The sequence below is a fragment of the Notolepis coatsorum genome (genome assembly GCF_963971535.1).
Source record: "Notolepis coatsorum genome assembly, chromosome: 6".
Classification (NCBI taxonomy): Eukaryota; Metazoa; Chordata; class Actinopteri; order Aulopiformes; family Paralepididae; genus Notolepis; species Notolepis coatsorum.
In genome coordinates this window covers 1,860,832-1,878,804 of record NC_140170.1, presented here as the reverse complement: position 1 = coordinate 1,878,804, position 17,973 = coordinate 1,860,832, and the positions used below count along the sequence as shown (strand labels likewise).

General features: G+C 43.6%; 1 protein-coding gene across 1 annotated transcript in view; it reads right to left on the bottom strand.

The window, feature by feature from the left end:
- Positions 1–17,973, bottom strand: part of phf2 (PHD finger protein 2) — a 101,084-nt gene that overhangs the window by 23,487 nt on the left and 59,624 nt on the right. Inside the window, exons 5-10 of the mRNA XM_084317098.1 lie at positions 12,265–13,810; positions 9,365–9,443; positions 9,110–9,222; positions 8,313–8,488; positions 6,774–6,844; positions 3,485–3,690 (exon numbers count right to left, since the gene is read on the bottom strand). Coding sequence (XP_084173224.1) covers positions 3,485–3,690; positions 6,774–6,844; positions 8,313–8,488; positions 9,110–9,222; positions 9,365–9,443; positions 12,265–13,810 — 2,191 coding nt within the window. The remainder of the gene's footprint in view (positions 1–3,484; positions 3,691–6,773; positions 6,845–8,312; positions 8,489–9,109; positions 9,223–9,364; positions 9,444–12,264; positions 13,811–17,973) is intronic.

Genomic DNA, 17,973 nt, shown 5'->3' with positions numbered 1-17,973 from the left:
GAAACACCACGTACAGCACCTTTAATATTGACACTTCATCAAGGCTGTTCCATAGGACACAGTCGAAATTTATTTTATTTTCACCAGATGTATTTATTTACAGCAGTTCGATTTAGCAAGAATCGTTTTGTTTTTACAGTGTCAGCTTTGTCAGTTTGTCAGGTTTGTCAGTTTTGTCAGGTTTGTCGGGTTTGTCAGGTCGTCCTCAGTTGAACAAACCACAGCTGGACTTCGACTTGATCAATCTTTTAGATCACGTAGGCTTGTAGTGTCAGAACTGAATTTCTGCTCCAGGTTTGCATAATTTGAATCGTGTGTGTGTGTGTGGGGCGGGGGGGGGGGGGGTACTGTCCACCAATCAGGGCCTAGTATTGTGACTTCCTGCACGTGAGAATATATTCTCCAAACCCATTCAAGAAATACCATATCCTCTAAGGCTGCAACACTGTGGGTTGAAAACAATACAAAGCGCGGAACGCTCTCACCTCGAGTACAAAGTACATTAGTCTACAAATCCACGAAACGTTCCAAGACATGATGACCCCCCTTTTAGTACATGTACTACACACACATGATCACTAACACATTACAAACCCCCGCAGCACATGAACCCTCGCTGTAAAACGAATGGGCGCGGGGTGACGCAGGCGAATACTCAACCTATTCTCCACGGGCCGACCGCCTGTCACATTCAGAAACAACTACAATAATAACAACTTCAGACTGTACAGATTACCACCTATTAAGTCGTTAACCGGTGAGCGGCAGCGGGGGACGGCTCCTTGCCGAACGTGGTTGTAATTAACCCGTTCCTCATTTCCCACAATCACAGGGTCCCACATGCCACTTTTTTTTCAAAGCAGGAAAATAATTTGAGAAATTAACATATTTCAGCCATGTTTTCTTTCTCCCTTTCGTCCATTACTCACTTGTAGCTTTCAGTGTGGGGGAACTAGACCATCAAGAGCCACAACAGCGCACGGCTGAGGAGAAGGGAGAGGGGGGATCGCCCCCGAGCCGGGCCCGCGTTTGACAAATCGCACAGAGGGATCAAAGGAACACTAACTTAACACGTAAACTGCTGACAGGTTCTGTGTAGAGTGTTTACCCCCCCCCCCCCCGACCGCTCGTTGATTCCCAGCTTACTATAGGGTATCGTCGCCCGGGTCTCCGGGCAGGGCTCTCGAGAAATGGTTTCTATTTTCATCCAATCACATCAGTCATCGCGTCGTCGATTTGCACGTCAGTGGCTCGTACCATTAGGGGGGGGGGGGGGGTACGACGTCGAGTCGGTTAAGAGAGAGAGAAGAAGGCGGGAGGACCTCCGGGCGGCGATTTGGCTCACGTGCAGAGTGTGTGTTGTGCCGTGTTTTCATTGTGTGTACCACGGTTCCCACAGACATTGCAAAGTGAAATTCAAGGACTTTCAAGGACTTTTCCAAGCACTATTTTTCATTTGAACCCTTTCACTGCCACACTACAGAAGGTTAACCCTTTACTATCACACTACCGACGGGTAACTAGGGATGGGAATCGAAGCCGGTTCCTAATTGTCAGATTCCTGCAAGGTCGGGGGTGGATTCTGGTTAGGGCTGTCTTAAATACTTCGAAGCTTTGTTCGATGGGTATGGGATTCGAATCTGAAAATAAAATTTGATTATTAAAAAAATAAAATAATCAACTCTGCCTCTCTTTGTTAACACTTTAACTGCCAGAAGACGAGTTTAGGCGTCCTTCCCCGCCATGCTCAAGTTGCCGAAGACGCCGTAACTCGTCTTTGATATCAATATTTCAAAAATCTGTGATCGGATTCATATTTCCCATCCGCTGGCCTGAGACCCACCAAAAAGCCCCACTGAACCCTCTAGCGGTTCAAGAGCGCCATCTGGTGGCCGATCGGCGCAATCGCCAAACAGGAAGTTACTTGGACAATGTGCTGTTCACCCATATTACTTCCGGGCACTCGGTATAGGTTCCGGCACTCTAGCTCGTCACAATACATAGCGATCCGTTGCCAATAACTCGATAAACAACATGATTTGGACGTATATACTATTATACAAGCTGGAAATGGACCGGATATTTTTACATCCCATAATGGAAAACTGTCTACCCCACGCTGATCGCCCAACGGCCCGCGGAGACTGGGGTGAGTTTTAGCGTGTAAAATTTCCGTGTTCGACACTAACTGCTATGATGAACATTTGACCCACATTAGATGAATGGTATAACGCTGCCCACGGAAGTATAAACGCCCCCTCGCCCATCCGGTCAACATCAGATGACGTGTAGTAACTTCCAGAAGTCCGTCCAGTTGGATTTTTTTATATCGCGCCGATTGCTATCAAACTGTATTTGATCATCAATATAATGCATTTGGGGCTATAAATTACGTTCTGGAGAAAGCTGCAGAAAGAGATGAAAACATACTTATACTTTAGATCATATTTTAGTATGAATATGTGAATGAAAAAGTTTAACGTTCATACACCCTGAACAATACATATAGGACATTGAAGGGCGGCTAGGTGGTGTAGTGGGCAAGGCACTCGCCACCAGTGTGGAGACGCTAGGATTCGCGTGTTCGAATCCAGCTCTCCACATTGTTTCAGTTTAGCTGGTCGTCCGCAGTAATACACATTGGCTGTATTACGGGGAGGGAAACTGAAGGGTGGGGATCGGGCGTTGTGAACAAGCGACTCCTACAGGTCGGTTGGTGCGCCTGCGCAGTAGAATCAGGAAGTGTCGGGGGCAGCGTGAGCCTCCCACGCGTTACTCCTCGACACTGAGAGATCGAGCTGCGCAGGTGAAAAGATGCGACTGCTGTTACCTCAAGTACCGGAGGGGACTTGTGCTATGTATGACTTAGTCCACATTGCAGCCGGCTTGTGGGAGGCAAGAAACAGCGTTCGTGACAGGGGAGGGTTGAATTGGATGATACGAAATTGGGATGGGAGAAAATATAGAAAAATGGGAGAAAAAGTGGATAAAAAAAAAACATATAGGACATTGAATGGGCCCTAATAATGGCAATTTAGCAATATAATTTAAAAAGTTATAGCCCTGCAAAGAAGGGGAACTTCTCCATAGACAAATAGAGCTGGCAACCTATGGTATATCATGAATTTAGCCTTAGGCAATCAAAGTGTTAACTACAACAAGCAATGCTGTCTGTTATTTAAGATGAGGTCGCACTGACAGATTTGTGTTCATTGTGCTGCTTTTATAAAGCCTCAAATGACAGCTTACAACATTTCATGAAAGCAAAGTGTTTTGTTTGTCTAAGATTTAAAAAGGTTTAAACTTTACAGCACTGACAAAGTGCTTTACAAGTCCCACAACATAAAAAAAATTAAATAAAAAATATTAATTTTTTATAATAATATATATTTTTTTATCTCGAAGCTTCGAATTAAAATCGAATCTCGGCCCCGAAGCTTCGAATTCCAAAAAAAGATTCAAAGGTCAGCCCTAATTGTGGTACCTGTTGGCACTGAGGTCGATGCTGCCGACCTGCTTGCTGGCCTGCAGGAGGTCCAGGATCCCCGCGGCGCTGCCCGCCTTCTTCTTGGACACCTTGGAGTTACGACCTTTGACCTCCGGCTTGACCTCCGGCTTGACCTCCGGCTTGACCTCCGGCTTGGCCTCCGTGTCTATGTGCAGAGACTCTTCGTCTGATGAATCCATGCTCTGCTTTTGGGGAGAGAGGAAGTGGAGAGGATACACGTGATTACAATATAATAATACACGTAATTATAATGTTATATAAATACAACATGTGGTCATCATATTAATACCAATCCCCAGAAATACCAGCGCACACACACGACAATGATACAAAAAAAGTAGGGATGTTCGATATTGGCTTTTTTACCGATACCGATATACCGATATTGTCCAACTCTTAATTTCCGATACCGATATCAACCGATATCAACCGATACCGATATATGCTTATATAATTTCAGGTAATTAACATTACATATCTCTTGTCGTGGAATTAACACATCATTATGCATACTTTTGACAATAAATAAAAATCTGAATTTGTTCTTACTTGCTTGCCTGGGTAAGTAAAGGTTAAATAAATGTAAAACATTTAAAAAAAAAAAATTTAAAACCGATACCGATAATTTCCGATATCACATTTTAATGCCAATATCGGACATCCCAAAAAAAAAAGGATATTCTTGGTTTTCTGGCAGTCAGGCCAGGGTCATTATTCACCCCGTAATGGTGGTCCGTTTGCCGAGCTGCAAAACAGGACCTGGTCATCATTTTCAAGGTTGTTTATAAACCGAACCCCCTTTACGTTACCTGGAGACCCCAGGCCCAATCATAAACAAGAAGCCAGACGACCTGCCTCCCTATTGGTTGGTTAGCTTTCTGTTCTGTTCTCTTGTTCTCCAGGTTGGGAGGAGGGCGTACTTACTGTACACCTGGGCCTGGGAGTAACCCCAGTATGAAGTCAATGTGGTCTCTCTCTCTCTATATCTGCTGTCAGGATCAGTGTCTCTCTCTCTCTCTCTCTCTCTCTCTATATCTGCTGTCAGGATCAGTGTCTCTCTCTCTCTCTCTCTCTCTCTCTCTCTATATCTGCTGTCAGGATCAGTGTCTCTCTCTCTCTCTCTCTCTCTCTCTCTCTCTATCTGCTGTCAGGATCAGTGTCTCTCTCTCTCTCTCTCTCTCTCTCTCTCTCTCTCTCTCTCTCTCCTACCTGCTGTCAGGATCAGTGTCTCTGTCTCTGTCTCTCTCTCTCTCTCTCTCTCTCTCCTATCTGCTGTCAGGATCAGTGTCTCTGTCTCTGTCTCTCTCTCTCTCTCTCTCTCTCCTATCTGCTGTCAGGATCAGTGTCTCTCTCTCTCTCTCTCTCTCTCTCTCTCCTATCTGCTGTCAGGATCAGTGTCTCTCTCTCTCTCTCTCTCTCTCTCTCTCTCTCTCTCTCTCTCTCCTATCTGCTGTCAGGATCAGTGTCTCTCTCTCTCTCTCTCTCTCTCTCCTATCTGCTGTCAGGATCAGTGTCTCTCTCTCTCTCTCTCTCTCCTATCTGCTGTCAGGATCAGTCTCTCTCTCTCTCTCTCTCTCTCTCTCTCTCTCTCTCTCTCTCTCTCTCTCTCTCTCTCCTATCTGTGCTGTCAGGATCAGTGTCTCTCTCTCTCTCTCTCTCTCTCTCTCTCTCTCTCTCTCTCTCTCCTATCTGTGCTGTCAGGATCAGTGTCTCTCTCTCTTTCTCTCTCCTACCTGCTGTCAGGATCAGTGTCTCTGTCTCTGTCTCTGTCTCTCTCTCTCTCCTATCTGCTGTCAGGATCAGTGTCTCTGTCTCTGTCTCTCTCTCTCTCTCTCTCTCTCTCTCTCTCTCCTATCTGCTGTCAGGATCAGTGTCTCTGTCTCTGTCTCTCTCTCTCTCTCTCTCTCTCTCCTATCTGCTGTCAGGATCAGTGTCTCTCTCTCTCTCTCTCTCTCTCTCTCCTATCTGCTGTCAGGATCAGTGTCTCTCTCTCTCTCTCTCTCTCTCCTATCTGCTGTCAGGATCAGTGTCTCTCTCTCTCTCTCTCTCTCTCTCTCTCTCTCTCTCTCTCTCTCTCTCTCTCTCTCTCTCCTATCTGTGCTGTCAGGATCAGTGTCTCTCTCTCTTTCTCTCTCCTACCTGCTGTCAGGATCAGTGTCTCTGTCTCTGTCTCTGTCTCTGTCTCTGTCTCTCTCTCTCTCTCTCTCTCTCTCTCTCTGTCTCTGTCTCTGTCTCTGTCTCTGTCTCTGTCTCTCTCTCTCTCTCTCTCTCTCTCTCTCTCTCTCTCTCTCTCTCTCTCTCTCTCTCTCTCTCTCTCTCTCTCTCTCTCTCTCTCTCTCTTTGCGAGGTGGACCGGCCGGAAACAGCAATGGCCTAACCACTACACCTCCCTATAGCTACAGTGTTACTGGCCCACTGGCGCGGCCCTGTGTCGTTAACCTCCGAGTTAGTAAAACACATGATCGTCTGTCACGACGCCGTGGCTCACAGCTCCTCCCCTCCACACCGCAGCTATTCTGCCTCATCGCTCTGCGGCGTCGCTTCGCCCTTTGATTCAACCAAGTGTGTTGTTTTAACTCCGAGCATTATGGGAGTTCAGTTGCCGCAGCAGTTCCGGGGGCACAGACGGTCTCCTGTCTCGGTACGATAATTGCTTTTTAAATACGTTCAGATGACATTTATTACATGCACAACATTTTTCCGCACGGTTTCCGTACGGTACGTACCTCGGTTTTGAAGTCAAGGTTCGGTACGGGTTTTCGGTACAGTGGGGGAAAGTTTGGTTTTCCATGTTCCACTCAGGGGTGATGTAGTGTGCAGTAACTAATTGTACTTGTAGGGCTGTCAACGAATATTCTATATTGAAATTAATAATCGACTTAAAAAATAATAATAATTATATTAGATTGTGAAAAAAACAGCCCCCGGTGGACGGTCGTTAGTGGTTAACATACCGTTGTATTAGTTCGGTACAGTACACAGCCGTTCGGTACGGTACGGTGCGGTACACACTGAAACTTGTTCGGTTCGGTACGGATACGTGTACCTTTACACCCCTAATCACGAGTGATTCTGTTTTGTGTGTAAATAACATACTGCGATTAATATAAAAATGTATTATGAATATCGAATCGCTGGAAAGACGGCGACTACTATAGGCGCACGTTTTCAAGTTTTTTTGGATTTGATGGATGGTTATCGGGGGGGCGATTCTGGAGTGTGGTACGGCGGTGTGGTACGTACGGTGTACGGGGAAATTACATACCTTTGTGACCGACGGCTGGAGCTTTGGTTTCTTGGATGGCTGGATGATGGGTTCTTTGATGCTCGACAGAACTGCCAGACAAGAGTAGTCGATCAGCTACAGCTCCACCACAATGTACTTTTAAATATCAATCATATACTGTATCATTTATATATATTTTTTTTTCATCTTCTCCGTATATATATATCTATCCACATCCGTCTGTACATACCTGCATATAATCCTTTCTACATATCTGTAGATACTATATCTATATCTGTACATATCCCTTACCTACTCTTACTAGTTACACTGCTGGCCAGTATGACTTACTCCCATAGTGTATTTATACCTGTAACACTGTGCATATTAATACTACAACTCTGTACATACATCTGATTAGCACTATTACTCAGTAGTACTCATTTATATATTTTATATATATTAATCACCTGTACTTTGTATATTACTATTGCACTTTACTGTTACATTCACACTCTGGTTGGATGCCAAACTGTACTCTACTACTGTATAATGTATAACAACAATACACTCGAATCTAATCAAATATATATACTGTATATATATATATATAATCCACTGAAAACACATGCAATTTTTCATTACACAACACAAAAGAATAAGGAGCAGTGAACTCACACGATAGGTCTAAAGAACAAGGAGCAGTGAACTCACACGATAGGTCTAAAGAATAAGGGGCAGTGAACTCACACGATAGGTCTAAAGAACAAGGGGCAGTGAACTCACACGATAGGTCTAAAGAACAAGGGGCAGTGAACTCACACGATAGGTCTAAAGAATAAGGGGCAGTGAACTCACACGATAGGTCTAAAGAATAAGGGGCAGTGAACTCACACGATAGGTCTAAAGAACAAGGAGCAGTGAACTCACACGATAGATCTAAAGAACAAGGAGCAGTGAACTCACACGATAGGTCTAAAGAACAAGGAGCAGTGAACTCACACGATAGGTCTAAAGAACAAGGGGCAGTGAACTCACACGATAGGTCTAAAGAACAAGGGGCAGTGAACTCACACGATAGGTCTAAAGAACAAGGGGCAGTGAACTCACACGATAGGTCTAAAGAACAAGGAGCAGTGAACTCACACGATAGGTCTAAAGAACAAGGGGCAGTGAACTCACACGATAGGTCTAAAGAACAAGGAGCAGTGAACTCACACGATAGGTCTAAAGAATAAGGAGCAGTGAACTCACACGATAGGTCTAAAGAATAAGGGGCAGTGAACTCACACGATAGGTCTAAAGAACAAGGGGCAGTGAACTCACACGATAGGTCTAAAGAATAAGGGGCAGTGAACTCACACGATAGGTCTAAAGAATAAGGGGCAGTGAACTCACACGATAGGTCTAAAGAACAAGGAGCAGTGAACTCACACGATAGGTCTAAAGAACAAGGAGCAGTGAACTCACACGATAGGTCTAAAGAACAAGGAGCAGTGAACTCACACGATAGGTCTAAAGAACAAGGAGCAGTGAACTCACACGATAGGTCTAAAGAACAAGGAGCAGTGAACTCACACGATAGGTCTCTCTTGACGGCGTTCTTCTTCCTCCTGATGGGGAACTCGTCTATCTTCAGCTCCCCCTCGTCCGACACATACTCGTACTCGTCCCTCACCGGCTTGGCCTTGTCCTCCTTGAGGTTTTGTAACGAGCCGAACACACTGTTGGTCTGAGGTTTCAGTGTCTTGGAGCTGGAAGGGGAAACGACATCACAGTAAGACCCTCCGGGCGCGAGACCCACCCAGGCGAGCCCTAATGGACGCGGTGCTGACGGACATACGCTCACGCACGCACGCCCACCCACGCACAGGTACAGTATATATACCATCACAAATCCACCGTAATGATAAATACACTCTCGTTTACATTCTACATTTAATCATTTAGCTGAACGCTTTTATCCAAAGAGACTTGCTGTGCTGTGCTGACGGACATACACGCACGCACGCTCACCCACGCACAGGTATATATACCATCACAAATCCACCGTAATGATACAAATACACTCTCGTTTACATTCTACATTTAGTCATTTAGCTGAACGGTTTTATCCCAAAGCGACTTACAAGTTATGTACAACAAGTCAGCAGGAAGGAAGGGTACAACTCTGGCAGCTAACGGCCAGTAAGATTGTTCGTCAAACAGTGTTGAACTTGAGTGCATAGTAGTAGTGTAGACATGTTAGCATAGAAGGTAGTAATAATAGGCACGGTAGATTACTTAGGAAAGTGCATGATAGTCTTTTGGAAATATCTTTTAATGTAACATCTATAACATTTGACAATAGTATGTCATTTTACTTTCATACGTACCCCAGCAGTTTCTTGTGGGACATGGTAAAAGAGAACTTGTCTTTATTGCTCAGAGGCGTTCTGTCGAACCTGCATTCCTCTTCCATCTTTAACAAGGAATCTGGTTTACTATTCTGTAAAAATAAAGAAGGGTGTCAATTATTACAACAATATTATTATTAGAAACAGGAAATTAAATCCCTGCGATGGTACTAGGGAGTCACAATGGGGTTGTTTCACGTGCGCCACTGTGCGTCCCTAGTTGAACTAAACCACTTGACCTATCTCAAACCCCGCCCCCTTTCCTCCATCCTCCAATCCCAACTGGTGCTTTCCTCCTTTTCCTCCTGACAATCTGCTTGGGAAGGATACAAGATCGCTGTAGCAGATGGCCATCGAATGTTGATATATAGCACAGTAAAATGTATAAATGTCTAATATATAGCACAGTAAAATGTATAAATGTCTAATATATAGCACAGAAAAATTTATAAATATCTAATATATAGCACAGTCAAATGTATTCATGTTTAATCTATAACACAGTAGAATGTATTAATGATTCATCTATAGCACACTATAATGTATTAATGTTTAATATATAGCACAGTAAAATGTATTGTTTAAATATATAGCACAGTATAATGTATTCATGTTTAATCTATAGCACAGTAAATGTATTCATTTTTTATCTATATCACAGTAAAATGTATTCATGTTTAATCTATAGCACAATAAATGTATTAATGTTTAATATATAGCACAGTCAAATGTATTGATGATTAATATATAGCACAGTAAAATGTATTAATATTTTATATATAGAACAGTCAAATGTACTCATGTTTAATATATAGCACAGTGACATTTATTCATGTTTAATCTATAGCACAGTCAAATTGATTCATGTTTAATCTATAGCACAGTCAAATTGATTCATGTTTAATCTATAGCGCAGTCAAATGTATTCATGTTTAATCTATAGCGCAGTCAAATGTATTCATGTTTAATCTATAGCGCAGTAAAATGTACTCATGTTTAATCTATAGCACAGTAAAATGTACTCATGTTTAATATATAGCACAGTCAAATGTATTCATGTTTAATATATAGCACAGTTAAATGTATTTTTAAATATATAGCACAGTAAAATGTATTCATGTTTAATCTATAGCACAGTAAAATGTATTCATGTTTAATATATAGCACAGTAAATGTATTCATGTTTAATCTATAGCACAGTAAAATGTATTCATGTTTAATATATAGCACAGTAAATGTATTCATGTTTAATCTATAGCACAGTAAAATGTATTCATGTTTAATATATAGCACAGTAAATGTATTCATGTTTAATCTATAGCACAGTAAAATGTATTCATGTTTAATATATAGCACAGTAAATGTATTCATGTTTAATCTATAGCACAGTAAAATGTATTCATGTTTAATATATAGCACAGTAAATGTATTCATGTTTAATCTATAGCACACTATAATGTATTAATGTGTCAAAGAGACTTATGACAATGAAGTGAATCCTGAACTAAAATTGTCTAGTGACGTATTTCAGACGTAATCAGAAACAGGAATCATCTTTAGAAACATATTTAATAGGATCAACTTTATGAACATATTTAATAGGCTGCAAAACAAAGTCACTAACGTTTCAACACAAACCACGACGACAAACGACGTTTGCGTTGAAACCTCTTCTTGCGCAATGCGCCCTATTAAATACTTTTCTAAAGACGATCCGTGTCTCCAGTGCCCTCCGATCTAATCGATCTATCTCGAGCGACGGGTTGTTGTGATTGGAGGATCAAGCAGAGAGGGCGGGACTTGAGATAGGTCAATTGCTTTTTATACTGTAAAAAAAAACAGGGGAGATTAGATTCTTTAATGACCACCCAGCCAGGCCAGGCTGGTGGAATTTGTTTTCAGTGCCGTTACAGCATTGTTCCAACATAGAACATATAACATTACTTACAGCTAGGGATGCTCGATATTGGCTTTTTTACCGATAGACCGATATTGTCCAATTCTTAATTTCCGATACCGATATCAACCGATACCGATATATGCAGGGTTTCCCCCCCCCCCCAAAAATGGAATAATTTCAGGTAATTAACATTACATATCTCTTGTCGTGGAATGAACACAACATTATGTATACTTTTGACAATAAATAAAATCAGAATTTGTTCTCACTTGCTTGCCTGGGTAAATAAAGGTTATAGAAATGTAAAAAAAAATCGTTTTTTAATTTTTTTGAAAACCGATACTGATATTTTCCGATATCACATATTAATGCCGATATCGGCCGATAATATCGGTAGGCCGATAATATCGGACATCCCTACTTACAATACATACATACTACATGCAGTTAATACATAAATACATAATTACAAAGACCACAATATCACAGTTTTTGTCCATGTCCATAGCAACAGAGGTAGGGGGGGGGGGGGGGTTGCTACAGGGAGATCAGTGTCCGTATGGCAGTGGGGAAGAAGCTGTTTTTAAAGCGGGATGTTTTGGTGCTCAGGGATCTGTAGCGCCTCCCGGAGGGCAGCAGCTGAAAGATGTGGTGTGCTGGGTGAGTGGGGTCAGAGATAATATTTCTTGAAGATGTGGTTTCTGATGGACCTTGGTAAATATCTAACAGAGCCCCCCCCGCCCCCTCCATCTGCAAGTGCTTGGTTCTGATGCTAAGGAGCACTTGGATCAAGATCCCGGGCTACAAACATTCCACAGCCGTTTGGCAGAATTTTCCATGAAACCGAGGCTCCGCTAATGTCTTCCGTTCAGGAGAATTAAGCCTCCGCTCTGAAAAAAAATAAAAAAAACTCTCTGTGTTGTTTAGCCATGACGACACGACCAACTGACTCCTCGGGAGGACAGAGGGGAGCGGAGGAGAAGGAGGAGAAGGAGGAGAAAGAGAAGGAGGAGAAGGAGAGGGAGAAGGAGAGAGGGGAGCGGGAGCGGGAGAAGGAGGAGAAGGAGAGGGGAGCGGGAGCGGGAGAAGGAGGAGAAGGAGAAGGAGAGGGAGAGAGGGGAGCGGGAGCGGGAGAAGGAGAAGGAGAGGGAGGAGAAGGAAAAAAAGGAGGACATGTGTAGATACTTAGATGGAATGCTGTGGATATGACATAGCGTAATTCCATTAGGTAAACTCTGGGAGGCGGAGGGATTCTGGGGCGGCTGTGATGAGGTCCAGGCCTCGAGTAAACTCTGGGAGGCGGAGGGATTCTGGAGCGGCTGTGATGAGGTCCAGGCCTCGAGTAAACTCTGGGAGGCGGAGGGATTCTGGAGCGGCTGTGATGAGGTCCAGGCCTCGAGTAAACTCTGGGAGGCGGAGGGATTCTGGAGCGGCTGTGATGAGGTCCAGGCCTCGAGTAAACTCTGGGAGGCGGAGGGATTCTGGAGCGGCTGTGATGAGGTCCAGGCTGTGAGGAGGTCCAGGCTGTGATGAGGTCCAGGCTGTGATGAGGTCCAGGCTGTGATGAGGTCCAGGCTGTGATGAGGTCCAGGCTGTGAGGAGGTCCAGGCTGTGATGAGGTCCAGGCTGTGATGAGGTCCAGGCTGTGAGGAGGTCCAGGCTGTGATGAGGTCCAGCAGGCTGTGATGAGGTCCAGGCTGTGATGAGGTCCAGGCTGTGATGAGGTCCAGGCTGTGAGGAGGTCCAGGCTGTGATGAGGTCCAGGCTGTGAGGAGGTCCAGGCTGTGATGAGGTCCAGGCTGTGAGGAGGTCCAGGTCCAGGCTGTGATGAGGTCCAGGCTGTGATGAGGTCCAGGCTGTGATGAGGTCCAGGCTGTGATGAGGTCCAGGCTGTGATGCGGTCCAGGCTGTGATGAGGTCCAGGCTGTGAGGAGGTCCAGGCTGTGATGAGGTCCAGGCTGTGAGGAGGTCCAGGCTGTGATGAGGTCCAGGCTGTGATGAGGTCCAGGCTGTGAGGAGGTCCAGGCTGTGATGAGGTCCAGGCTGTGATGAGGTCCAGGCTGTGATGAGGTCCAGGCTGTGATGAGGTCCAGGCTGTGAGGAGGTCCAGGCTGTGATGAGGTCCAGGCTGTGAGGAGGTCCAGGCTGTGAGGAGGTCCAGGCTGTGAGGAGGTCCAGGCTGTGAGGAGGTCCAGGCTGTGATGAGGTCCAGGCTGTGATGAGGTCCAGGCTGTGAGGAGGTCCAGGCTGTGATGAGGTCCAGGCTGTGATGAGGTCCAGGCTGTGATGAGGTCCAGGCTGTGAGGAGGTCCAGGCTGTGATGAGGTCCAGGCTGTGATGAGGTCCAGGCTGTGATGAGGTCCAGGCTGTGATGAGGTCCAGGCTGTGAGGAGGTCCAGGCTGTGATGAGGTCCAGCAGGCTGTGAGGAGGTCCAGGCTGTGATGAGGTCCAGGCTGTGATGAGGTCCAGGCTGTGATGCGGTCCAGGCTGTGATGAGGTCCAGGCTGTGAGGAGGTCCAGGCTGTGATGAGGTCCAGGCTGTGAGGAGGTCCAGGCTGTGAGGAGGTCCAGGCTGTGAGGAGGTCCAGGCTGTGATGAGGTCCAGGCTGTGATGAGGTCCAGGCTGTGATGAGGTCCAGCAGGCTGTGATGAGGTCCAGGCTGTGATGAGGTCCAGGCTGTGATGAGGTCCAGGCTGTGATGAGGTCCAGGCTGTGATGAGGTCCAGGCTGTGATGAGGTTCAGGCTGTGATGAGGTCCAGGCTGTGATGAGGTCCAGGCTGTGAGGAGGTCCAGGCTGTGATGCGGTCCAGGCTGTGATGAGGTCCAGGCCTCGAGTAAACTCAGCTGAATGATCCCTCGCCTTTTCTCTCTCTCTCCGTTCGTAGCTTCTAAACCTCGCGGTTACTTGGAGCTTCTTTTTCCGAAAAGGAACGTGAGAGAGAGCGTGGAGTTTATTTGAAGTTTGAAATTTTTTCTTAAAAGTAGGGATGGGCAAAACTCCCAACGTTGCTATTTGTTTTGACTTAATAGCCAACGTGAGATCATCCAACACGCTGGCTGGCTGGCTGCTGTCGCTAACAGCTAGATATTTGCGAGTCGCAGCAGGCTAACGTTATTTCCAGGAACAAAAGCTTAGCGAAAGTTACATCGTTGATGCTTGGAATGTCTGAGCTTCCACGTTAATGCGTGGTTTTGTTTTTACTTAAAGGGGAACTATTTTACTATTTCTTTCACTATTTGGGCACTTTTACGCAATTCCTGTGAGTCTATGGAACACCTCTGTAATTTTTTTTTTTTTTTTTTCATTGTTTTGTATTTCTAATGAAGTCCTCAAAAACAGCATTTTTCTACCTCAAGATCTCGAGCCGTTTTGAGGCTGGGCTCCTAAACCACTGTGGGGCCTGATGCCACACAGCCACATTATCATGCAGCGGTGTCTCTCTGACATCACAAATCAGCACATTTTCAGATGACTCAGTTCAGTGAGGGTGAATATTGTGAGAGGAGAATTGGAAGAATGCGCCAATATGAGAATTAGAGACATAGATCATATTAATATAAGTCCACATAGCTAGGAAACAATGCTAAACACTGAAAAAGGCCATTTATAAGATAGTTCCCCTTTAACAGCAAACGTGAGATAATCCAACCAGTGCGCTAGCTGGCTGCTGTCATCGCTAACGGCTAACGCTAGCGGAGCGGGTGAACGTAAAGCATTAATTATGAATACCGTAATTCCTCTAATAGTAACCCCGGCTTGTATTTGTTTCAACTGTAGCGGGTACCAGGCTTGTATTAGGAGGAGGCCTGTATAAGAGAGAGGCCTATATTTCTAATTTCCAAACAGATCATAATGAATAAATCAACATTTTGTGTCAGTTTGAACCCAGTCAAATGTACTGGGTTATTTATTGAAACCAAGTACTGTATGAAATACGGTAGTAAACAGTGCAATTACAGGTGGTCAAAAAAAGTAAAATAAAGTATAATAGTGCAATCACAATACTGGTATAATAATAATAATAATAATAATAATAATAATAATAATAATAATAATAATAATAATAATAATAATAATAATAATAATAATAATAATAATAATAATAATAATAATAATAATAACTTCGTTTTATACAATTCTGAGGTAGGCTTACTCTCTTGGTAAACATTAACACCATACCATTATATGGTATTTACTGCACAGCCAGGCCAGCATATAACAACAATAACAAAATATACCCGGCTTGTATTAGGAGGCCGGCTTATAATTGCTTAGCTCAACAGCGCACCCGGTCATTAATAGAGACCCGGTTTTTAATTGAATACCGGTTACTATTAGAGGAATTACGGTATTACATCACTGATGCTTGAAATGTGTGAACTTAGTGAAACAACGTGGCGAGCGAACAAAACGCTGCCACCAGGTAACATCTCCAGTCTGTCTTTCTCCATCTTTCTCTTCTGTTCTCCCAGCTGTTAACAGACTGTTACCTGGAGAGCTAGCGAGCTGTACCCAGCATGCCGTTCAGCGGTGTAACAGTTAATAGGGTCCCCTCTCAATACACTACACGGTGTAGGTGCCGGTAAAAACAAGGGAACATATATTTATATTTACAAAACAATATGTGCATAAACTATTTAATTTCTTATAATTTAACGACTATCGGAATATTCCAAAATTGATGCCCATCTCTAGTTAAAAGGAGTGTTTCCTAGGGGCGGCTGGGTGGCGCAGCGGACATTGCGCTCGTCACCGACGCAAGAGACACCGGTCTCGGATCCGGCTGTCGGCGTTGCCTCCGGCTTGGGCCGGCCATCATACTGACTCAATTGGCAGAGTCAGCGGGTGGGAAGTCGATGGGTGGTAATCTGGACGTTGTGGACAGTGACTCCTACAGGTCGGTTGGGGACGCCTGCACAGCAGAGACAGGAAATGGCGGGGGTAGTGTGAGCCTCCCACACGTTACTCCTCGTCAATGAGAGTCTGCGCTGGCAGGTGAAAAGAAGTGACTGGCTGCCTCCACATGTATCGGAGGGGACATGTGATGGGCTTCTACCCTCCCTACGACTGGCCAGTGGGGGGCACATGCGAGCAACGATCAGGACAGGGGAGGGAGAATTGGCACAAGAGGGAAAATAGTATGTTTCCTCTGGTCCCATGGCAACCCTAGAGGCGCACAGATTCCCGAGCTAAAATACTCGACTGGAAGTGACAAGCAGGAAGTGACAAACAGGAAGGTGACAACTAGCACAATGCTATCATCATAACAAAGGGATTATCTAATTGTTTAAATTGGCATTTGGTTAGATTTGAAACTTAGAAAAAGAAAGCAATACGCTTGGACCAGCACTCACAGATTTTGATTATTTAATGGCAGCCTGAAACAAACATGTTTCGGAAAACAATTTATGTTCCTTCCTCAGTGTTGATGGCTAGTAAATGTTCTCACCGACAATAATGTTTATATACCAAGCAGAGCAGGAAGTGACATCATCCACAGGTGTGTTGAGAGTTGCTATAAGGTCGAATTTGACCCTGGAAGTACTTTGATACCAAGAGTCCATTCTTAAGTCAAAATTACCACACTATAGAAATAATAAATGTAGATATAAAATATATAAACATAAAATTGTTGTTATACTAGAAGCACAAATAAAACAAAAATAACATCTAGTATGTATGGCTAGATAGATGCACTCTAATGCCTTATTCATTTTAAAGGGGAACAAACAGGAAAAAACAGGAAAAAAACAGGAAAAAACATCATTTGACCCTGGAAGTCAAACTTTGAAGTTTTTTCCTCTTTATTATGAGGCTCAAAAAAAGAGTTTGACTTTACGCCAAAGGGCGGACTTATTTACCCAAGGGTTTCTTGTTTAATAATTTTTTTTTTTTTATATATTTTATATTTACACGAAGGAAAAAAAGTGTTTACCCGTTTTTATTTTAGGACCTTCCCCATTTTGAATATTTCAAGTCCAAACACAATGGTCTGATGTAATGATGCAAGGCTGTCAACAGAGGCACTCAAGGGAATTTTTTTAATTTAGTAAGTCAGTAAATATCTATTTTTAGCCCATAAAAAATAGGGGTAAGAGATATGCAATTTAGTTTCGGGTATACTTATGTAATAAGTTTGAATGTACTTTGTATATATTTAATTTTGTTGGACATTCACACAGAGATATTCTTGAACAGACGTCTCAGGTATATTTAAAGGTCTGTTTAGAGGTGAGTTGACCAACAACCTCAAGTACACCGAAGTGGTGATGTTTTTTCCTGTTTTTTTCCTGTTTGTTCCCCTTTAAAATGAATAAGGCATTAGAGTGCATCTATCTAGCCATACATACTAGATGTTATTTTTGTTTTATTTGTGCTTCTAGTATAACAACAATTTTATGTTTATATATTTTATATCTACATTTATTATTTCTATAGTGTGGTAATTTTGACTTAAGAATGGACTCTTGGTATCAAAGTACTTCCAGGGTCAAATTCGACCTTATAGCAACTCTCAACACACCTGTGGATGATGTCACTTCCTGCTTTGCTTGGTATATAAACATTATTGTCGGTGAGAACATTTGCTAGCCATCAAAAATAAATAAATAAATTGTTCCGAAACATGTTTGTTTCAGGCTGCCATTAAATAATCAAAATCTGTGAGTGCTGGTCCAAGCGTATTGCTTTCTTTTTCTAATATACTCCACGGGATTTCAGCACCCAGTGTTATATTTTGTGAGCGCAGTCTATCTTGACTTATAGATTTGAAACTTAAAATGTATAAGTGTCTAACAAGTTGCATGAGAACTGTTAGGATTGTCTGACTATTAATAATAAACACTGCACTGACTCTGGTACAGTGTGTTACTACGGTTTGGACCATGTGTACCATCATCATTATCACTACTGTCTGATTGAATCCTGCCACTCACTACT